The sequence below is a fragment of the Coturnix japonica genome, chromosome 1 (genome assembly GCF_054131305.1).
Source record: "Coturnix japonica strain WE chromosome 1, WE-NBRP24, whole genome shotgun sequence".
In the NCBI taxonomy this organism is placed as follows: domain Eukaryota; kingdom Metazoa; phylum Chordata; class Aves; order Galliformes; family Phasianidae; genus Coturnix; species Coturnix japonica.
The window spans coordinates 178,748,214-178,769,945 of NC_140663.1; the positions used below are offsets into that span (position 1 = coordinate 178,748,214).

General features: G+C 59.8%; 3 protein-coding genes across 17 annotated transcripts in view; 2 read left to right on the forward strand and 1 right to left on the reverse strand.

The window, feature by feature from the left end:
• The first annotated feature begins 376 nt into the window (after positions 1 to 376).
• PGAP2 (post-GPI attachment to proteins 2) lies at positions 377 to 10,961 on the forward strand. Of its 11 annotated transcripts, none has more exons than XM_032442309.2 (8): positions 377 to 440; positions 1,542 to 1,741; positions 1,835 to 2,055; positions 2,153 to 2,327; positions 4,319 to 4,571; positions 6,846 to 6,952; positions 10,173 to 10,281; positions 10,358 to 10,961. In XM_032442309.2, the coding sequence occupies exons 3-8, from the start codon at positions 1,925 to 1,927 to the stop codon at positions 10,486 to 10,488; spliced, it is 906 nt and encodes a 301-aa protein (XP_032298200.2). In that variant the 5' UTR covers positions 377 to 440; positions 1,542 to 1,741; positions 1,835 to 1,924; the 3' UTR covers positions 10,489 to 10,961. The 11 variants fall into 11 exon arrangements, with proteins under 11 accessions (XP_032298200.2, XP_015708066.2, XP_085392817.1 ...); XM_015852580.3 differs by having other exon boundaries at positions 6,846 to 6,940; XM_085536691.1 differs by lacking the exon at positions 1,835 to 2,055.
• A 1,100-nt stretch (positions 10,962 to 12,061) lies between these two features.
• On the reverse strand, positions 12,062 to 16,116 carry RHOG (ras homolog family member G). Its single transcript, XM_015852578.3, has 2 exons — positions 16,012 to 16,116; positions 12,062 to 13,924 (listed from the first exon to the last, which is right to left on the reverse strand). The coding sequence occupies exon 2, from the start codon at positions 13,898 to 13,900 to the stop codon at positions 13,325 to 13,327; it is 576 nt and encodes a 191-aa protein (XP_015708064.2). The 5' UTR covers positions 13,901 to 13,924; positions 16,012 to 16,116; the 3' UTR covers positions 12,062 to 13,324.
• Positions 16,117 to 17,538: 1,422 nt separating this feature from the next.
• Positions 17,539 to 21,732, forward strand: part of STIM1 (stromal interaction molecule 1) — a 37,418-nt gene continuing 33,224 nt past the window's right edge. For all 5 annotated transcript variants that reach the window (XM_085536674.1, XM_085536676.1, XM_015852570.3 and 2 more), the window contains exon 1: positions 17,539 to 17,806. In XM_085536674.1, coding sequence (XP_085392800.1) covers positions 17,698 to 17,806 — 109 coding nt within the window. In that variant the 5' untranslated portion in view covers positions 17,539 to 17,697. The remainder of the gene's footprint in view (positions 17,807 to 21,732) is intronic.

The window sequence follows — 21,732 nt, forward strand, 5'->3', positions numbered from 1 at the left end:
ATGAGGGGGCGGGGCTGATGCTGCGGAAGAGTCCAGAACATCCCTCCCGCTGCATCCGGGGGCTCAGTGGGCGGGGCTTATCGCGGCTCGTCCAATCAGAATGCTCATATGCCGCGCTAAGGGAGCGGTCCTCCAGGCCGACAGGGGGCGCTATAAGGGGAGGCTTCGGGCCTAGTGCGGCCCGGCCTAGGCCTGGGCCTGGTGGGGTCGCTCCGGCCGGGCCCTGAGCGCTGCCCCTGCGGCCGGGATATACGGGATGAGCCCGAGCGGGGCCTGGGGAGGAGCTGCGGGTCGATGGGGGGTGGGAACCAGAACGGGGTGGGGCGAAGGGGAGGAGGGATGAGCAGGTGCGGGCTGTGGGCCTGGCCCAGCAGGAAGGGGCGGGGGCGGCTCCGTGTGGGGATGGACGAGCGAGGAGCGGTGTGAGACGGGAGGGGCCGGTGGGTGCGGGGAGATAATGGGGGGAATGAGGGGAGAGTAATGGGGGGATACCGGGATAAAGGGGGGGCGGCCATTGGGGGTGTCAGGGTGGGTTATGGAGCCGGGGGAGCTGCGGGTTGTGGGTTTGTTATGTTATGAACCGGCCTCACTGTGCCCTATGGGGCTGCGCTGTGTGGGGCAGTGATGTTCCCTGGGTTGCTGGGCCCAGCTGGATCCCAGCTTTTCCACTTCATAGCGCAGTGCTGGCCCTGCCTGCTGTGTCCACAGGGGGACACTGAGATGGTCAAAGGGGCAGCTCTGATATGAGGAAAGGTTGAGGGAACTGGGCTGGTTTGGGTTGGAGAAGAGAAGAGAAGGAGACCTCATTGTGGGCATCCAGTACTTGAAGGAGTGAATAAACAGGAGGGGGAACGGCTGTTTGTGAGGGTGGGCAGTGATAGGACAAGGGGGAATGGATTTAAAGTGACACAGGGGAGGTTTAGGTTGGATCTTAGGAGGGAGTTTTACACCCAGAGGGGGTGACGCACTGGAGCAGGTTGCCCAAGGAGGCTGTGGATGCCCCATCCCTGCAGGCATTCAAGGCCAGGCTGGATGTGGCTCTGGGCAGCCTGGGCTGCTGGTTGGTGACCCTGCACACAGCAGGGGGTTGGAGCTGGATGAGCACTGTGGGCCTTTGCAACCCCTGATGTTCTATGATCAGGCACCCCGTCCTTCATTCAAAGCATCAGCAGTGGGGCTGGCTGGGCAGGGGGTCCAGCTCTGTCTTCACCTCCATGGCTGTTGCTGCATTTCTAAAGCTTCTACCCCTAATAAATGAATCCAAGCAGATCAGCAGACCCTGAGGTGGTTGTATGCTTTGACATCACCCTTTGCTGCTCCATGGTAGCACTGTATGGGATCCTGCCCTATGCCCCTCAGCCAGCAGCAGCTCTTTGGGATACAGCCCGAGGTCACGTTGCAGGATGTGACCCTGTGTTGCCCTTGGTCCTGCTGATAATTGGCTTCAATGGGGATTGTCTGCGAGGAGGATTTGTCGCAGAGCCCGAGGTGAGAGAGGAAGCCGGAGCTCAGCATCGTGGCCCTTTGTCCCTTGTCCCCAGGTGGAGGGGAGCCGGTGTGGATGGGAGAGATCTGTGCCATGCAAAGCAGAGCGATGGTTTGGGGCTGAAGTTGCAGTGCTGGGGACTGCAGCTTTGTCCACCACGGCCTGAGGCATTCAGTACAAACAGCACTGCCTGATGCTGGGACACTGAGCCAGGGGCAAGCTGCCAGGCTCCATAACTGGCCTGACCTGAGCTGTGTGACTTGTTGAGCAATGCTTTTATCGTTCAAGCTGAATGCTGTGACCCTCCAGCTTCCTTGAGGTGTGGTGTTGGCTGTGCTGTGCTCGCAGGGCCCTGCCTGGGGCAGCACGCTGTGCACTGTCAGCACAGCAGCACCGAGCTCAGCCCAGGAAGGATCTGGATGGCTCTACCCAGCACAAATGCAGTCGCGTGTCTCCCAGCCTCGTGGTCCGGAGCTGGAAGCATGTCCCACACAGCTGATGCTGCTTTCGGCTGCTGGTGCCTTCATCCAGCTCTCAGGCTGCTGTGAAACACCACCAGCTGTGCTCAGGTTTCTCTGTTTGCAGCTTATAGCTTGATGCATTCACAATGGGAGCTGTTGGGGAGCCGAAGGGCAGCAAATCCCAACGTGTGCTTTTTGCTTTCAGGTCCATCAGCATGTTGCAGGTACCGCTGCCCTTGGATCGTGATGGGATCCTGTTCCGGCTCCGTTTCACCACTCTGGCTGTTGGGACCGTGTTTTGCCCCTTGTTTGGTTTCCTTTTCTGCGTGATCTGGTCTCTGCTCTTCCACTTCCAGGAGACAACAGCCACACACTGCGGGGTAAGTGATGTTCGCCTGCAGCGTGTTGAGCTCCTCTGCTTACTTACATCAGTGAGCAGCAGGTGTAGAGCTGGGAGAGGAGGTGACCCCGGGGCTATACAGGATCCGTGCTGCTCCTCCTGCCCAGACACAGTGGGGTGATGGAGGTGGGTGGTGGTGATGACCTGGAGCTGGAAGGGTGACATGGACTCCTTGAGGGCAGCCTGCAGAGCAGTGGGATCCCAGCTCGAGATGTGAAGTGAGGGCTCCTCAGCTTCAGCCTGCAGATATGCCAGGATGAGAGCAGGGAGGTGGAAGCCTCTGAAGTCCTGGCTGGGTGAAGGGCAGGCAGGGACCCACTGCTTTCTGTGCCAATGTGAAGCAGGGGACATCATGAAGCAGTGAGTGTGAAGCAAGTGAGAAGGAGCTGTTGTCAGGCAATCAGCAGTTGGTCTGAGGAGCTTCAGTTTCCAGGTTGTTACTCCATGTCGGCACCATCAACACTGTCAAGAGCAGACTAAGCTGTATCCAGGACTGTAGAGCCCTTGGGGCAGCTCTGAGAGCCTCTGGGGGATCAGGTGGTCTTGGCTTCAATCAAAGGAAAGATCTCTGAAGGAACCAGTGGAATCTGCTGGATCAGCACTTGGTTCTGGTGCTGTTTCAGGCTCTTTAGATCACTGGAATCTTTTGTCTGCTGAGGACTGAGAGTCCATCCCTCTGGGCAGGGGAAGAGCATCATTGATTATAAGGTAGTAAAGAGATTACAAGGTAGTAAAGAGAGCTGAAGTTGCTGGGCAAGGGAAACCTCCATTCATGCCTCTCTTATTGATTCAATGCCAATATCAGCAATCGATGCTTAGAGCCAGGAAAGGGATCAGACACTGGAAGAAGGGCTCCTGAAGAACAGCACATAGGAATTGCAGCCCCTTTATCCATGAAAGCAACTTCATCTGGGGCTCAGCTGAAGCGTCTCTAGAGGATTTCACGCAGTGTGGGAAATAAATGGGGAACTGGGAGTTTTAGATAGGGGAAAAAAAGAGTTAGCTTTGATCCTTGTAATTTCCTACACGTCCTGGCCACGTTTACACATCTTTTACACACCTCTGGGGATGGTGACCTCACTGCTTCCGTGGGGAGCCTGTCCCATTGCTTGAGAAGGCACGTGGGGTACAACAGCTGTAGGAAAGGAAGGAGTGAGGGTTGTGAATATCAAGCTGAGAAACTTGAGCAGGGTTCTCAGCTTGCTCAGCCTTCTCAATAGGCTGCGGCAGTGCTGGGGGCTGGATGGCCCTGCATCGAGGCTGCTGTTGTGTTACAGGAGCACAGGGGTTGGAAGGGACCTTTGGAGATCCCTCAGTCCAGCCTTACACCCAAAGCAGTTCTGTACAGTCTTGGAACAGGAGAACACCCAGATGGGTTTGGATGTCTCCAGGAAGATCCCCATCTCTCAGGGCAGCGGTGCTGGAGCTCTGACCCCTCACATCACAGATGGATCTCCCTGGGCTGCAGTCTGTGCTTGTGCCACTTGTCCTGGCACTGGGCACCATGGAACAGAGCTCAGCCCCATCCCCCAGCCCTTCAGGCACTGATAAGCACTGCTTAGATTCCCCCCAGCCTTCTCTCCTCCAGGTGCACAGCCCCAGGACCCTCAGCCTGTCCCCATCACGAGATGCTCCAGGCTCCCATTAGCTCTACACGGGGCTCTCCCAGCAGTACCCAGTCTGCCTGGAGCTGGGGAGTCCAGCACTGGGTGCAGTGCTGCAACTATACCCTCCCCAGGACAGAGGGGAGGATCCTCCTGCTCACTTTGCTGGCCACACGCTATGCAATGTAACCCAGATCCCTTTGGCCTTCTTGGCCACAGGGTGCTCAGCTCAACCCATTGCTCAACCAAGGACCTCCAGGCCCTTCTCTGCAGAGGTCCTGTCCTGCAGATCAGCCCCACTCTGTTCATTTCCTGGCTTTTGACATGGTATTTTTGCCATAACGAGCCACTCTCCCATCTCTTCCAGGTCCCAAACTACCTGCCCTCCATCAGTGCTGCCATCGGAGGAGAGACCCCGCAGCGCTACGTCTGGCGGCTCTGCATTGCTCTGCACTCAGCTCCACGTTTCCTGGTGGCTGTTGCCTATTGGAACCACTACCAGAGCTGCCACTGCTCCCACCCTCGTTACCTGCGTCTGTGCCACTTCAACCTGCTGCTCAACGTGCTCGAGAACTTTGCCCTCCTCGTTCTGACCTATGTGTCCTCCTCAGAGAACTATGGTACGTGGCTCCCTCTCACTCTGCATCAACACCTGCATGGTAAACTCGTGGTAAACCCCAGCATGGTAAGCTCATGGCCATAGCATGGCCTGGGTTGCAAAGGCCCACAGTGCTCACCCAGTTCCAACCCCCTGCTATGTGCAGGGTCACCAACCAGCAGCCCAGGCTGCCCAGAGCCACATCCAGCCTGGCCTTGAATGCCTCCAGGGATGGGGATATGTGCAAGTTACATCTGTAATGTGTCTATAGCTCAGCTCTTACTGAAGCTCATAGAGTTACAGAGTGGCTTGTGTTGGAAGGGACCTCAGAGATCACCCAGTTTCAACCCCCAGCTGTGGACAGGGTTCCCAGCCACTAAATCTGGCACCAGCTCAGGTGCCCAGGGCTCCATCCAACCCTGATCTATGGGAATGGGGCACCCACAGCTGCGGGCAGCAGTGTCAGAGCCTCACTGCTCTCTAAGTAAAGAATTTCCTCCTCACATCTGGCCTAAATCTCCCATTTTAAAGCCATTCCCATTTGAAGCCATTGACAGCAGCCCTCCAGCTCCAACCTTCCAGCCAACTCCTTATCCACCATATAGCCCACCCTTTGAACCCATATCTCTCCAATTTAGGGATAGGGATGTAGTGTGGGACCATCTTAAAGGCCTTGCATACATCCAACTAGACGACATCCTTTGCCCTTCCCTTTATCCACCAATGCCATCGCTCCATTACAGAAGGTCACCAGCTGCATTGGGCATGACCTGCCCTTGGTCATGGCTCTCAGATCACCTCCTCAATCCTCATGTGCCTTTATATGAATTCCTTGTGGCTGGATGTGCCAAGCCTGCCATCCAGCTGCAGTGCTGTGTCCCCATTTCAGTGCTGAGGATGTGCTTAACGCTGCTCATCATCACTCAGTGCTGCTCCTGCTGTCAGCACAGCCCCTCTGTGGCCATAGCACTGAGATGGCTCCTGCCTAATGTCTCTTAGCAGCATATTCTGGGTTAATTTCCTGTATTGTCTTCAAGAGTAAATGAGAGTCTTTCAGGTTACAGCAGTGTGAAGCAATGGGCTCAGAGCTGCCTCTCACCCATGGGTCCCATCTGAGCTGACTGCCAGCAGTGGGGCCCAATGGTGGTGGCAGCACAGAGTGGCAGTCACCAGGTGGTGCTGCTGCAGAGGGCACGGAGCTGCTTGGGACTGAATGCTGGGTGCAGCCATGGGATGTGGGGGTTGTAGTCACAGAGTACAGCAAAAGGAGAGACCAGGGCTGCATGGAGAGCGGGTTTGGAGCAGGGCTGACAATAGGAAGCTGGTTTGTCTCCTTGCAGGGAGGGTGAGGATGGGCTGGAGCTGGTCCTGTACTGAGGGCACAGCTGCAGCACGGATTGCAAGCCTGCTGGCTGCCTTTGGAAACAGGCTGTGCTCTCTGGGCCCTGCAGTGATGCCATAACAGGGCTATGGGGTGGGCTGCACCCAAGATGCCCATGGGTGCCCTAACCCAGCTGCAGCAAGTAGAGGAGGGCTCTGGCTCATCACCTCTGCAGGGCACTGCCATGTCCTTACCTCCAGCTGCTGCCTTCAGCTCTGTGCTGGGGGACGTTGTTCTCCTTCCCCTGAAACAAGGAAGAGAAAGAAGAGGGAGGGAAGTGTGGTTCTTACGGTCAGGTGTCGTGGTTGCAAATTCAGCCTGCGGGTTCCGTTCCTGGAGCAAAGCTTGGGGAATGCATTGTGAACAAGTGCTTCTATTGAAAAGAAAAACATTGGGCCCGAAATCTCACGGGCTTTTTGTGTGGCTCTGGGTGCTGAGAGCTGCCTCAGTTCCACACCACTCCAACCAGGGATGGTTCCAGCCTGCCCTGCAGTCAGTGTGGGTTCAGCAGTGTGCAGCACGGCCTTGGTGCTGGTATAAAGGCTGCTGGCAGCTGTTACCTAGCAGCTGAAATGCAGGAGGCCAGTAGGACGTGCTGGTCAGGCTCACTGTGCAACCAGCTGCTGGGCCTCAGTTTCCCCATCCATCCCAGGAGCTGCTCCTAAATCTGTTTGCAGCCAGACCAAGGCAAGTAGAAGCCCTCTTTGTGCTCTGCTTCCCAACACATTACGCACACAGTTTGCAGCCCCAACCCTAAGGGAAGATACAAGGCATGGACACACAGCTGTCATTAGCTCTGCATGGCTGCCATGCAGGGCAGTGCCCACCATCCTTTGCCCCCAAAGCCTCCCCTAGTACTTGTGTCTCATTTCCGTGCCTAGATTTAACAGGAAACCTCTTGTCTTGTTGATTCAGCAATCCACGAAAATGCCTTCATCGTCTTTATCACGTCAGCTCTGGGCCACATGCTCCTGACGTGCATCCTCTGGAGGATGACTAAGAAACACACAGTAAGTCCCGAGGTACAGACACTTTCCTTTCTTCTCTCGGTGCCGTGGTTGGGGCTGGCGGTGGAAGGGCTTTATCTGTTGCTTGCTTCTGAATTGACCAGATCTGGGTGGTGAAGGTATTAAAGATACGGATGAATGTGGCTTCTGGTCACCAACATTCACACTTAGGTCCAATTTAACACAACAAACCAGTTTTTACGTGGAGCTGATCTTTGAAATGCCATCTCCTGGGGTCTGCATTGCTGCCCTTTTCCCCTTGCTTGGGGGACCCCCTCTGGGAGCTGAGCTGGGCTCTGTGTTGGGGAGCAATACTGCAAGCTGGGAGCAGCTGCAGGCGGCTGTGGGTCTTGTGCAGGCTCTGGGGCTTCTCTGCAAGAGGCTGCAGGTTTGGGGAGCTGCTGGGCACACTGCACATCAGGCAGAGGGTCTGAGCTCCATCATCTGCACCCAGCTGTGATTGGTGCCCTGTTGGGTTTAGGATGGGATCAGCCACAAGCAACAGCACAGGTGTCACGGGTTACTTAGATTTACCTATGCCCGTGACAGGGGAAGCCACCCTGTGGGCCCCCCTCCCTTACAAAACCATGACAACAGGGCAGCGTGTTCAGCTTTGAAGCTGCGTGTGCAGGAGCTCTGAATGTCTGTGGTGCCTTTTGCATGTGCAGGTTTGTCTGGGACACTGACCTGGGGCTGGTTCAGGGGAGGTGGGTCCATATGGAGCAGGATGGGTGCTGTGCATGGGGCTGGGACCACATGGAGCAAGAGGGGCACTGTGCAATGGGTCCATATGGAGCAGGGTGGAGGAGCCCCCTGAGACCCCCAGTCCCACCCCAGTGCCACATCCCCATAGTTCCTCAACACCTCCAGGGACAGTGCCCCCCCCCCATTCCTTGGGCAGCTGATGCCAGTGCATTAACACTATTTGGAGAAGAATTCTCCCCTGATATCAGACCTGGTGCAGCCTTGGGGCTGATTACAAGGCACATCCTCCACCCCAGTGCTGGGGTGTCCCCATACAGTGGCAGCAGATGGAGCCATGGCCAGGGCAGAGCAGCCAGCAGAGACTGCATGTGGATGGCTGTGATTGCCCACAGCCCTGCTTGCCCCACTGCATCCTTCCCACGTGCACTGGTGGGAAGCTTCACACCTTCCAGTTCCCCAGAAGGGCTGGATGTTATTGGGAAACACCTGAAGGATGATGAGCTGGTCACCACCAGCACAGGGTTGTGGGGTCAGGAATGGGCCCTTCTGCAGCACCAGAATGGGCTGCTGGGGGGGGGGTCACCATCCCTGGGGGTGTTCAGAACAGTGGGGATGTGGCACTGAGGGCGGTGGGTGGGCTCAGGGATCTTAAAGGGCTTTTCCAGCCTTTATGGCTGTGATCCTATGAGGGGAAGGTCCTGTTTGGGGAACTTAGTGTGAGCTCACCCAGCTGGGCAGTGGGGAAAGCAGCTGATGCTGCTGTTTTGGGTCTTTCTCACAGTATCCTTCAGGGCAAAAGGCACAGCACAGTGCCATGACACACAGGGCTTAGACCTCAGAGCTGGGGCCAAGGGGGTCAGCTGGGTTGAGGTGGTCGATGGGCACAGGACAGGGGGCAGGACAGCGCTCTGCCATAGGGCCAGGCTCTGGGGGTGCTGTGTGGGGCTGGGGTTGGGCTCGGTGACCCCTGTGGGTCTGTTACCAGCTCAGGGTATCCCACAGGTTATCATGGCCATTGGATCACCTGTGCTCTGTTGCCATGCTGTGGTCCTGCAGGATGGTGCTGATGTTGGTTCCCAGGCTGTGCATTCAGCAGAGCACGTGTGTGTATGTGTGTGACAGGAATTGGTCTTGCAAAAGCCTGACGTTCACCGGGGCCGCTGTTGCAACAGCCCTGCTGCGAGGGCAGGAAGGTGCTGGGGAACTTGCTCGCAATGGGGAAGTGAGGATGGTTTCCAGTTGCAAGGTGGCAAATGGGGATAGAGAGGAAAACGAAGCCCTGCGGGTGTTGGGGGGGGGGGAAGGGAAAGTGGGTTTGTTTGGGGCAGGAGGGGATGGAGTTGGAGGGCTGTGCATGGGGCATGGCATGGGGCACAGCCCTGCATGGAGCCATCCCACCCCACTGCAGGGCACAGCGCAGCAGGGCTGCTGCTTTCACTTCTCATTTGCAGACATCTCCGTGCAGCTGCTGTGTGTGGGCAGGGGCACGGCCGGGCTGCACTGCTCACCCCATAGCTGTGGGGCTGCAGCTCCTTGCTGAGGGCTCAAAGCCTTTGCTGTCAGGTTGCTCAGCCTGGTTCTGGGCTGGGTGCAGCAGCAGCGTGTGCTGGGGGTCCCCAACCCCCATTGCTCTGCAGATACTGCAGCTCTCACTGCAGGGAGGCCAGCAGAGCGAGGTGAGCAGCACGGAGCCCCAACAAGCCCAAGGGCTGCTGTGTTAATGCCAGCTGTGGTGTGGCCCCATTGCAGCCCCATGGGGGTTGTGAGCCCACACGGGGGTCCCACAGCACCATGGGGGGAGGGTTGGGGTTTGGCACAGCCCCACACAGCGCCGTGCACCTGCAGCTCTGCTTCCCCTCTGCTACTGACTCAGCACCATGTGCACGGGGAAACGTGCTGCAGCACAAATGTGCTGCATGGCCAGATATAACACGCTGCGGCCAGGCAGGTCAGACCCACATTTAAACACAGCACTGTGGGGTGAGAGCAGGGGGCAGGGCCTGCAGCCCCACTGCAGCAAAAGCCTTTGGGCTGAGGATGCTGTGTTGCATTGCACTGTTGGCAGCAGAGCAGGGCTGTTGCTGCAGTGGCCCCAGGGGAGCAATGGGGCTGGAGCAGTGCTGGTGGCCTATGGGGTGGATATGGGGGGCTGAGCTCCCCCAGGTGCCCCATTGAACCGTGGGGCTGTCTTTCCTCTCTGGGTTTTCCTCTGCACCGCAGCCCGTGTTTGTGCCCATGGGGTGATGGAAAGTGTGATGGGGCCGTTGACATGTTCCTTCATCTCAGCAGTCCCTGAAGATGGAGAGCTTTGTTTTGCCTCACGTGAACCCACAGACACAGGGGGAAATTCCCCTCCCACTCAGAGCCAGGAATCACAGCCCGGTTGGGTTTGTGGGTGGCATCCCCTCGTCCCCACCGTGCTCCCACACCCACCCAGGTTGGGGGCTCTGGGCCCAGTGGGGCTGGGGTTGGGGGGCAGACCCACATTAGGAGGGGCTGAGTGCCGAGCTGTGCCTTCCTTCTCTTCTAGGAACGCAAATCCTACAAGTGGAAGCAGCTGCTCTTCTTCATCACCTTCATCACCTTCTCCATCGCCGTCTGTGTCTATTTCCACCACAACTGGTACTGCAGACCCGGAGGTATGAGCACAGCTGGTTGTGGGGCAGCCGTGGGGCCCAAGAGCCGCCCGCTGACCCACCGTGCTTCCTCCCACAGTGTACACCATCTTCGCTTTCCTGGAGTACGTGGTGGTGTTCTCCAACATGGCCTTCCACATGACGGCCTTCTGGGACTTCGGCAACAAGGAGCTGGTGGTGAGCTCGGTGCTGGAGGACAAGCATTTCTAACTGGGTGCCATGGGGCTGAGTGCTCCCATGGGTGCTGCTGCCCCACAGCCTGGGCTGGGGGCTGCTGTTGCCCCCTGTGCTGAGCTGTGCAGGTGGGACCTCGTGGCTGTGGGTCACGAGGGCTGACAGTCATTGCCTCCTTGCAGTGGGTTGGGCAGAGCGGTTCTGCTCGTGGTGTTGGGCCCATTCCCTTTGAGCCGCTTTCACCCCCTGAGCTGATGGGGTTTGTTGGGGTCCCTTCATCCCCAAAATGATTTTATGGTCCAAAAGTGACCAGCCTGGGTTTCTCTGCCTCAACAGCACCAGGACTGTGGGTGCTTTGCTGCAGGGCTGGGTGTAATGCTGGGCTGGGGGTCCCACGTCTCCATCCTCGTGTGCCCCCCATCTCCCCCCCCAGGTGGGTGCACAGCCCGGCCCTGCAGCACCTTCTGCTGGGTCTGGAGGATGAAATAAAGCACTGAGGATTTTTATGAGCTCTCTGCAGTCTCTGTGCCCATTGCTGCCCTCCTCCAACCCCCCACCCACACTGTGGGGTCTGTGCTGCACCCGGAGCTATTGGTGCCCCCAACATTTGGGGTCTCATGGGTGCAGTGCTGGGATGCTGGAGCAGGGCAGCAGGGTGGGATCCCTGCAGCACCGGGTTGGGTGCAGGAGGTCGATCCGGGCTTTGGGCTGGGTGGGAGCTGGTGGCTGCGACCCCCCATGGCCCCCCACAGCCGCCGCCGGTCATGGCACATGGGGACGTTGGATGTAGTACGAGGTGGCTCGTGGGGCTGGACAGACTCAGGACGTTGGGTCTCCCCCGGTGCTGCCCACACCCCCTGACCTCATACTGGGGGAAGAGGAAGCCGTGAGCTCATCCCAGGGCTGGGCTCCGGCATCGCCTTGTCCCAGCCCACCACCCCCCCTTCCACCCATCCCCGCTGGGTGCCGGAGCGCTGCGTCACGGCTGTGCGCCCTGGGCACCACCACGGGATGGGGATGGGATGGGGATGGGATGGGGACAGGGCAGCGCTGCCTCGTGTGCCACCACCGCCCACACCACCCCTTGGGACCCCCCCGCCGGCGGCTGTGGGGAACAAAGGCCGTTTGTGTGGGGCTGCGTCCGGCTGTGGGGCCGCACAAGGGGCCCCTGTGTGCTGCTGACCCCGACCCGTGGGGGGCTGCAGTGCCCGCATCCCCTGTGCCCCACATCATGGGGCTGCCATGGGGCTGCCAGGAGGGGCAGAGTGTGAGCTGTGGTGACCAGGGACTTGTGGGGAGGGGACCCTCTTCCTGCAGACCCCAGTGGTCATCCCCACAGTGTCCCCATCCCCATATTATCCCCATATTATCCCCACACCATGTCATATCCCCATGCCCATCCCTGTGCTCATCTCCATGCTCCCAATCCTTGTAATGTCCCCCACTCTCCCCCCCCCCATGTCCCCACAGAGCAGCCTGGTGTCACCCAGGGGTGCAATGCCAGTTGGGTACCCACCCCCCCATCGCAGGAACCCCAGGGCACAGGGCTGGCTCTCGTGCCCCAGCAGCAGCTCAGGGGATGGGGGCAGACAGCAGAGCACAGGAGGCGTGGGGCCGGGGGGGGCTTTATTGAAAGCAGCTTGGAGGGAGCTGGGTGAGGGGAGCCTGGTGCCATGGGGGTCCTGTGGGACAAACCACTCTGCAGCACTTCGGGGGGTGGTGGTGGGTCCCCAAGGGGCTGGGGGTCCCCACAGGGCATGGGGCACAGCAGTGGGAGCAGTGGGTCCCCAAGGGGCGGGGGGTGCTCAGGCAGGGGCCGGGGGGGTCGGCTCCATGGGGCAGCCCTATCTCAGGAGGTTGTTGCTCTGTGCCAGAGCTGGAGAGGTGTCACCCAAAAAGTGAATGATGACAGATAAGGTGGGGTGGGATGGGATGGGATGGGGCTGAGGATAAGGATGGGGACGGGATGGGGATGGGGATGAGGATGAGGATGAGGATGAGGATGGGATGGGAATGGAGATGGGGATTAGGATGAGGATGAGATGGGTGTGAGGATGGGATGGGGGTGGGGATGGGGATGGAGATGGGATGGGATGGGGATGAGATGGTGATGAGATGGGTGTGAGGATGGGGATGGGGATGGGGGTGGGGATGAAGATGGGGATGGAGATGGGATGGGCTGGGATGGGAAGGGATGGGATGGGATGAGGATGGGATAGGGATGAGGATGGGATAGGGATGGGAATGGGGATGGGATAGGGATGAGGATGGAGATGGGGATGGAGATGGAGATGGGGATGGGATGGGATGGGATGGGGATGGAATAGGGCTGAGGATGGGGATGGAGATGGGGATGAGGATGAGGATGAGAATGGGAATGGGGATGAGGATGAAGGGAACAGGAGGGAACCCAGCTGGCCCCAGGCCAGCAGGCAGGTAGTGCAGTTGGGCTCTGTAGCACTGAAGCTCACAGCTTGGGGCCACGCTGCACTCCATGGGAGGCAGAGAGCTCGGGGGTGCACAGAGCTGGGGGTGCTCAGCATCGGGGATGCTCAGAGCTGCTGCATGGTGATATTAAGACCTGGGGGTGCTCAGAGCCAAGGGATGCTCCGGGCTGGGGGTGCTCAGCACCAGGGATGTTTGGATGGGGCTGCTCAGAGCTGGGGGTGCTCAGCAGAGGATGCTCAAAGCTGGGGGTGCCCGGAGCCGGGGATTCTCAGAACCAGGTGTGTTGGGGCTGGGTCAGCGTGGGGCCGGGCAGGGCCGTGTGGGGCTGAGCACAGCCCAGGATGCCCAGAGTTGGGTGTGTGATCCCAGAGGAGGGTATGTAGCCATGGTGGTGTCCATATGGGCACTGCAGCCCCGCTGTGCCCTACAGCAGCACACAGGGCCGCTTGGCTTTGGCGGGCGCAGGGTTGAGCACGGCTCGCACCGCCTCGGTGAACACCTCCTTAATGCCCTCCTGCTGCAGCGCCGAGCACTCCAAGTACTTGACAGCTCGGATCTGCCTGCACAGGCTGAGGCCCTGCTGGGTGCTGATGGGCGCCTGGTTCTGCTCCTTCAGGCGGCGCATGGTGTCGGGGTTGGAGCGCAGGTCCTTCTTGGTGCCCACCAGCAGCACGGGCACGCTGGGGCAGTGGTGGCACACCTCGGGGTACCACTTGTGCTTGACGTTCTCGTAGGACGGAGGGCTGGCGATGGAGAAGCAGATGATGAAGACGTTGGTCTGGGGGTAGGAGAGCGTCCGCAGGCGGTCGTATTCCTCCTGCCCGGCCGTGTCCCACAGGTTGAGGTTTATAGTCCGCCCGTCCACCGTGTTCTGAGCGCTGTAGTTGTCGAAGACGGTGGGGATGTATTCCTTGGGGAAGGCGTTGGTGGTGTAGCAGATGAGCAGACACGTCTTCCCCACGGCGCCGTCGCCCACCACCACGCATTTGATGCTCTGCATCGCGGCGCTGACGGCGTCAGCGGCCTGTGGGGGGACATGGGGTCATTGGGGGGCTCAGAGATACCACAGTGATGGGGTGGGAGCTTGGGGCTGTGCTGTGTCCATGTGCCATCCCCATCCCTGTCCCCAGCCCAGGACGGGCAGTGGCTGAGTCAGTGCTGTGGGGAAGTGGAAACGCTCGTGGCCATGAGCACATCAATGCCATCTCATAGCAATGAGATGGGAATGGGATGAGATGGGGATGAGATGGGGATGAAATGAGATGAGATGGAGATGAGATGGGGATGGGGGTGGGATGAGATGGAGATGGGGATCAATGCCATAGGGACGGGTGGCACCGGGGCATTGCCCAAAGGGAGGGTCCCCATGGAGCTGTGAGACCCCCGGGGTGGGCGCAGGGTGAGGAGTGAGCATTTGTGGGTCCGTTGGGTTCATCCTCCCCATGGCAGCGCCTCATAGTGGCACAGGGTCGCCCATGGGTGGCATCGGGTGCACAGTCCTCGCCCCCATCCCCGCCCCGCACAGCGCTGCTCTGTTCTCCCACGAGGGCTCCGGCCGCCCCCGCTGCCCTCCCAGCCCCCAACGCTCCTTAACCCCTTCTGCCCTCAATGCGATCAGGGCCGCCAGGAGCCCCACAGCCGGGCAGGGGGGGCAACATCCCACCGCCCTTCCCCCCCCTGCGGTCCCCATCGCCCCCCATCGGCCCACGCCCCGGCCAACCCAAAGCGGAGGCGATGGGGTGGGGGCTTCGGGAGGACCATCCGTGCGGGACCCCGAGGCAAAGCCGTGCCCCACAGCCCGACCTCAGCCCCACGGGGCCGCCCCTCCCCGGCCCCGCAGGAGGAGGGGAAGCGGAGGAGGAAGAGGAAGAGGAAGAGCCGCGGTCCCTTCGCGCTGCGCTGGGTGCGGGCGCGGGGCTCGGGGTGATTCATCCCCCACCGCATCACCGGGGCGGGGGGAGACGGCGCAGCTGTGGGGCCGAGCAGAAAACGGGAAGCAAAACCAACCCCGGCCGCTCACACGGGGCATCCCCCCCTCCCACATGGGGCTTTCCGTGGCACCGACGGGACCCACGGGCGGTGAGAACCCGGCGGGGCTCCGTCCACGCTGTCCACGGACCGGAGGAGCCCCACGATGCGCTGAGACGGGAGATGCGGGATTCCCAGCCGTGGGGATGAGGGTCCGACCGGACCCTGTGCCCCATCGGAACACACAGCCCCATAGACACACACAGCCCCATGGGCACACACAGCCCCATAGGCACACACAGCCCCATTGGCACACTTAGCTCCATACATGCACCGGGGGCACTTTGGAGACGTGGGGGATGTGGCCGTGATCAGAACATGGGGATGGAGATGGGGATGGAGGTAATGGGGTCTGGGAATGGGGGAGGATGTCTAGATGGAGGTGGGGGTGTGGAGTAGGGGATGAGAAGGGGATGAGATGGGGATGGGATGGGGATGAGATGGGGATGGGATGGGATGAGATGGGAATGGGGATGAGATGAAGATGGGGATGTGATGGGGATGAGATGAGGATGGGGATGGGGATGAGATGGGGATGAGATGGGGATGGGGGTGGGATGGGGATGAAATGAGATGAGGATGGGATGGGAATGGGATGAGATGAGGATGAGATGAGATGGGGATGGGGATGGGATGAGATGGGGATGGGGATGAGATGAGATGGGGATGGGAATGGAATGAGATGGGGATGGTGGAGATGGAGGTCTGAAAATGGGGATGAGAGTGGAGGTGATGGAAATGGGGACAAGTCCGGAGATGGGGATGGGATGAGATGGGGATGGAGATGATGGAGGTGGACGGATGGGGATGGAGATGGGCTCAGCCCTTCAGGACACACGAGGGTCTTCCAGCCCTCCCTGCGTGCGAGGAAGAGGATGGAACATCCCCCCAACCGAGCTCCGGGGCAGCAGCACAGCGCCCTCAGCTCCCCCAATATGAGCTATGGGTACAACTCAGTGCCGACCCCCCATCCCCGGCATCCCAGACCCACACGGGGGGCACCGGGACCGATGGACGCCCCCCTCCCGGCTCCCCCCCATCAGACCCCGCCCTCACAGCCCACCCCGCTGCCCCCTGGCTCACCCCGTCCCATAATGTGGGGCACAATGGGGGGCTCCTTCGCTTCTCTCCTCTCGTCTCCGCTCCGTTCGGTCCCTCCCGACCCCGACCGTTCCTCCCGCCGAGCCCGGCCCGCCCCCGCCGCTTCCTTCCTGCCTCGGCCCGGAGTGGGGGGGTGTCATAGGGCGTGGGGGGGGGGGGGGGGGGGCGTGGGGAAGTGGAGGGTTTAGGGAGGGGGGGGAGCGTGGGAACGCGGGGGGGAACTTCCCCTGTTGGGGGGGGGGGTTTCAATCCCCCCCTCGAGGCGTCGCCCCCAAACCCCACTGAGCCCCCACCCCATAGGAGGGATGGGCGACCCCAGGAGCTGCACAATGGGGCCCTTTGGGGGCTGCCCCCCATTGCTGCCCCCATCCCGGTCCCTGTCCCACCCTCATCCCCACCCCAGTTCCTCCTTTGACCCATCGCAGTCACCATCCCCGTCCCTCTCATCCCATCTCCATCACCCCCATCCTCACACACCCGAGTTCTGGGTGTTCCCATCCCCATCCTAATCCTCATCCCATCCTCACCCCATCTCAAGCCTCATCTTATTTCATCCCACCCTTCCCATCCTCATCCTAATCTCCATCCCCATCCCATCCCACCTCCATCCCCATCCCACCCCCATCCATCCTTATCCCCACTGCCATTCCCTACCCCGGATCCCATTCCCATCTCACCCCATTGTCCCTATCCCCATTTCCAGGCCCAGTTCTTCTCTCCAAGCCCACCCTATTCCCATCCTCATCCTCATCCCATTTCCATCACGCTGCCCATCTTCATTCCCATCCCAATCTTTGTCTCCCATCCCATATCACCCCATATCCATCCCCATCCCCTCCCACACCCCATTCCCACCCTATTCCCATCCTCATCCCATCCCAATCTTTGTCTCCCATCCCATATCACCCCATATCCATCCCATCCCCACCTCCATCCCTATCCCCTCTCACATCCCATTCCCATCCTATCTCCATCCTTATCTCATCCCATTTCCATCACGCTGCCCATCTTCATTCCCATCCCAATCTTTGTCTTTCATCCCATATCACCCCATATCCATCCCCATCCCCCCCCACACCCCATTCCCACCCTATTCCCATCCTCATCCCATCCCAATCTTTGTCTCCCATCCCATATCACCCCATATCCATCCCATCCCCATCCCACCTCATCCCCACCCCCATCCCATTCCCATCCCATTCCCATCCCATTCCCATCTTATCTCCATCCTTCCCCTCCCATCCTATATCGCCCCGGGGCTCCCCTTGCCCTACTCCAGATCCTGGTCACCCATCCAAGCTCTGCACGCATCCCTTCCTGCTTAGCTTCCTCGTGTGTCTCCCTGTGGCCACGCGCTCAGCTTGCAGTTCACCCTCCGTCCAGCGGGTGGCGCTGCGGCGCAGCGGAGGGGGGCGGGAGGGGCGTGGCCTATGGGAGGGGGCGTGGCCATATTCCAGCTCTCCGATTGGCTGAGCGTGGCTCGAACGGAGGGGGCGTGGTTTGACCGTAGTGGGCGTGGCTTGAGCGGAGGGGGCGTGGCTTGCCGCGGCCCCGCCCCCAGCCGGCAGCGCGTTGGCCGTCGGTTCGGATCCCGGTTCGGATCCCGGTCCGGTCCGACTCCAGATCGCGGAGGCCTCGATGCGGTTGTGGAGCTGAACGATTCGGGACATGGAGCTGCGGGCGGCGGCGGCGCTGTGGGTGCTGTGCGGGTTCCTATTGCAGCCGGCCCGGCCCGAAAGGCCGCCGGGATCCCACCTGGACGATACCGCCATCGCAGGTACGGCCCGAACCGGGGGGGGGGGGGGGTTCGGGATGGACGAGGGGGGGGATCCCGGGCTTTGGGATGGGGTTCGGGACACACGGAGGTTCGGGGGGGGGTTCTGAGCTCTGTCGGGCCGTGGGGGGGTTGAGCCCGGCCCGGTGCCGTCGGTTCGGCCCGTAGGAAGTTCCCTGGGCCGGGTTGGGAGCGCTCTGTGCCGGTACCGGGCGGTACCGGAGCGTTGCGGGGCCCGGAGCGGCGAAGGGGTCAGAGCGGAACCGGCCCGAGAACCGAGACGGGAGAACCGAGACGGGAACGGCCGTTGGTTGGTTGGGGGCGGCCGGGAGCGGCGGCACCGGGGGGGTCCGGGGTCAGCGGGGGGCGGAGCGGCCGCAGAGGGGACGGCGGAACGGGCTGAGCCGCTCCCGCACGGGGCGCTGCCCGGAGCCGGCCCAGATCGCGGTGCTGGGGGGGGGGGAGAAAAGGGGGTTGGGTCGGTCCGTGTGTCGGTCCGAGGGTCGGTTCGGTTCCGTCCCGAGTTCGGGGCTGCCGGCTGGAGCCCCACGAACCGGCCGGGAAAGTGATTGCGCTGCGTTACGGGTTCGTGGCTGCTCGGAATGCTCCGGGCCGGCTATTTTTGGATGCGGCTTCAGCTTCAGCTTCAGCTGCTGCCTCTGAACGGAGCGGGACCGGCTCCAAAGCGGCACCGCGATGCCACCATCGGCACCGGCCGCTCCACGTGTAACGTGGGCACAAGGAGCTGCTCATCCATCACAACCCCTTTATTATGTGCAGGGTCAGCAACCAGCAGCCCAGGCTGCCCAGAGCCACATCCAGCCTGGCCTTGAATGCCTGCAGGGATGGGGCATCCACAGCCTCCTTGGGCAACCTGTGAACAGTGCGTCACCACCCTCTGGGTGTCAAACCCCCCCCTAAGATCCAACCTAAACCTCCCCTGTCTCACTTTAAATCCATTCCCCCTCAGGGTGATGCAGGTATGGAAGCACTGGAGGAGCACAAGGAAGTCATTAGAGGCTTCTTACATTACATTACATTACCCCGGCTGTGGGTTTTGTACACAAATCCTCCTTGCTTGTTTATTCTTCGGACATAGCGTAGGGTGCCTGCGTTGGCTTGGCTTCCAGGCCTATTTTTAAGCAACCTACTTTTTCCACTTAGGAAAAGGACACGGTGAGTCCTAACCCCAAATACCCCCCACTGGATGGGGATGTGGGCCCAGCACCCACCGTGCTCCCAAGCAGGAGCTGAGTCCTTCTATATCCCCAAACATCAACGTTGTGAGCTCGGATTAATTCATTCCTTCCCATTTTCTGCAGCTCTCAGTGCACGGGAACACAGAGAGAGAGAAGGGGGGGAACGTCAGGAATGTCCCACAGCTGAGCTGTGCCGGAGCTGCAGCCACTGCAGGAAGGGGGAAATAGCACGGGATTAAGGCTGCTCAGCATTGCCTGTGTTTAGATCTGTAAGGCTGCCAGCACATAATTAATCTGTGACTAAGCAGAAGAAGTTGTTGTGTTTTTCCTTCAGACGAACCAGAGGTGGGAGAAACCTGAATTGGGGGCCAGGAGGGGAATGTATTTAGGGGGGTTGGATGGGGTCAGGTTGGGGATTGGGGAGATCCATTCCCCAAAGGGCTGACAGCATTTGGGGGGGGGTCACTGCTCCTGGGGGTGCCCCAGAGCTGTGGGATATGGCACTGAGGGATGTGGGCACGATGGGGTTGGGGTGGGTGAGGTGATAGTGATAGAATGGCTCCAGGATCATCTGCTAACTCCCCCCCCCCCCCCAGATATCAGATATCAGGTAGTTGTAAGATTGGATGGGATGGAAATGGGAGCTGGGATCCCATTGATCACTGAGCTGCTGAGTTGTTGGGTTGGGACCCCCCCCATAGGTGTGTGCCCTCAGCTCAGGGTCCCATTGCCCACCCACAGCCTCAGGCTCCTCCAGGGATGGGGCCCACAGCCCCAGTCAGTGCTATGGGGTGAAGGGCATCCCCCTATATCCCACCCAGCCCCCTTTCCTTCAGCTTACAGCCATGCCCCCAAATCCCACCTCTGTGCCCCATAGAGCACCATGGAACGCAGCCTGCAATGTGTGCTGTTATTGGGAGCTGGCAGTAATTAGCTTACAAATAAATTAAGTGGTCTGGCTCTAAACAGGAGCTAATGGGCACTTGAATTTGATTCCTGCTGCTGCTAATCAGCTGTTGCAAAGGGGGCTCTTACACACAGCACTCGATTCATCTCTTGTCAGCCCCTCAGTGCTTTGGAGGAGCATCTGTGCCCAAGCTGAGGGTACAATGGGGGCAACTCCAGCTGTGGACCCCCATGTTGGGGACCAGGGCTGTGTCTCTGTGCTGGGGGCACCCATAGCAGATGGCTGTGAGCTCAGTTTGTACCTGTATGGGGGGCTGTGGGGGGGTACCAGGAGCACAAGTAGCTCTGCCCCTTGCACTGCAGGTGCTGTGGTTCTCATCCTGCTCCATGTCCTATAGCTGTAATGGGACGTGCTGCTCAGCAGGGCCCTGCAGGAGCCTGTTTGCTCAGCTGCGTTGGGGGCAGGTTGGTGCCAGCTGGGTGGCTTTGTGCCATTGGGCTTTGGGCAGCACTTTGTGTCTTTGGTGCTTAGAAATGATGGATGGAGAAGGAGAAGCTGCCTCTCCTAGGGGAGCTGGCTGAGGTGTCAGCAGCTCAATTGGAACCAATTGAACACATGGAGGTGTTGAAGGCCGGGTTCAATGGGGCCGTGGGCAGCCTGGGCTGGTATCAATGTGGAGGTTGGTGGCCCTGTATGTGGTGGTGGGTTGGATCTTCATGATCCTTGGGGTCCCTTCCATCCCAAACCATCCTATGGTTCATTGATTCCAATATCCCATCCCTGCTCGCCCCGATCACCCGCATTCAGCTGCCGTCAGCACGGCGCTGCCGCGTCGCTTTGGTTGGCAGGGAAAAAACAAAGAGCTCCTTTCTCCAGCAGGCACAGCCCTCACCTATGGACACGGAGATTGATTTGCAGCCTCACCATTGTGGTTAATGCTGGGCTTCGCTTTGTGTTCTGCTGCGCCCTGGAAGGAGCTGAGACAGGGAGGGGAGCTCAGCCCTGTGTGGTCTATGGGAACCAGAGGTGCTCCCCATCCCTGCAGGCATTCAAGGCCAGGCTGGATGTGGCTCTGGGCAGCCTGGGCTGCTGGTTGGTGACCCTGCACACAGCAGGGGGTTGGAACTACATGATCATTGTGGTTCTTTGCAACCCAGGCTGCCCCTCCATGAGCTCCTGCATCCCCTGCAGGCAGCAGAGTTGCCCCCCCAAAGGACGTGGGCTGTTGTCTCTGCTCCTTCCTCACCCCAGAGCTTTCAGAACTGGTGAATCCCTGTAAGAAGTGAGGGATAAATAAGGGTAAAATGGGGAGCAGATGCCCCTATATGGCGATGTGGGGCTGGTGATGCTTCCTGCAATGAATTATGCTGTAAAGGGACGTTCCCTGTTTCTGATGGGGGGATGCAGCAGCCCAGCACCCGAGGGACCACCACAAGGGGCTGAGATGGTTTGTGGCTCATTGCATGCCCAGAGCTCCATGCTGGAGCTGCTCTGTTTGCCCACAGGTGCTTCTCTTCTCTGTAAAGGAGAGATAAGGGACGAGGAAGAGATGCTTTCTATGGAGGGCTGCTTTAACCACTTCCTTCTAGTGCTGCATCTCACAGCTACAACCCAGGAGCTGCTCAGGCTGCAGAGAAAAGGCCCACAGTGCTCATCCATCCCAACCCCTTATTATGTGCAGGGTCACCAACCAGCAGCCCAGGGTGCCCAGAGCCACATCCAGCCTGGCCTTGAATGCCTGCAGGGATGGGGCATCCACAGCCTCCTTGGGCAACCTGTGCCAGTGCGTCACCACCCTCTGGGTGTAAAACTCCCTCCTCAGA

Coding starts and splice junctions, on each gene's coding strand:
- PGAP2 (XM_032442309.2), top strand. CDS start 1,925: ATGCAGTCGCGTGTCTCCCAGCCTCGTGGTCCGGAGCTGGAAGCATGT. Junction 4,572..6,845: donor GTCCTCCTCAGAGAACTATG/GTACGTGGCTCC, acceptor TTGTTGATTCAG/CAATCCACGAAAATGCCTTC. Junction 10,282..10,357: donor CTGGTACTGCAGACCCGGAG/GTATGAGCACAG, acceptor TTCCTCCCACAG/TGTACACCATCTTCGCTTTC.
- RHOG (XM_015852578.3), bottom strand. CDS start 13,900: ATGCAGAGCATCAAATGCGTGGTGGTGGGCGACGGCGCCGTGGGGAAG.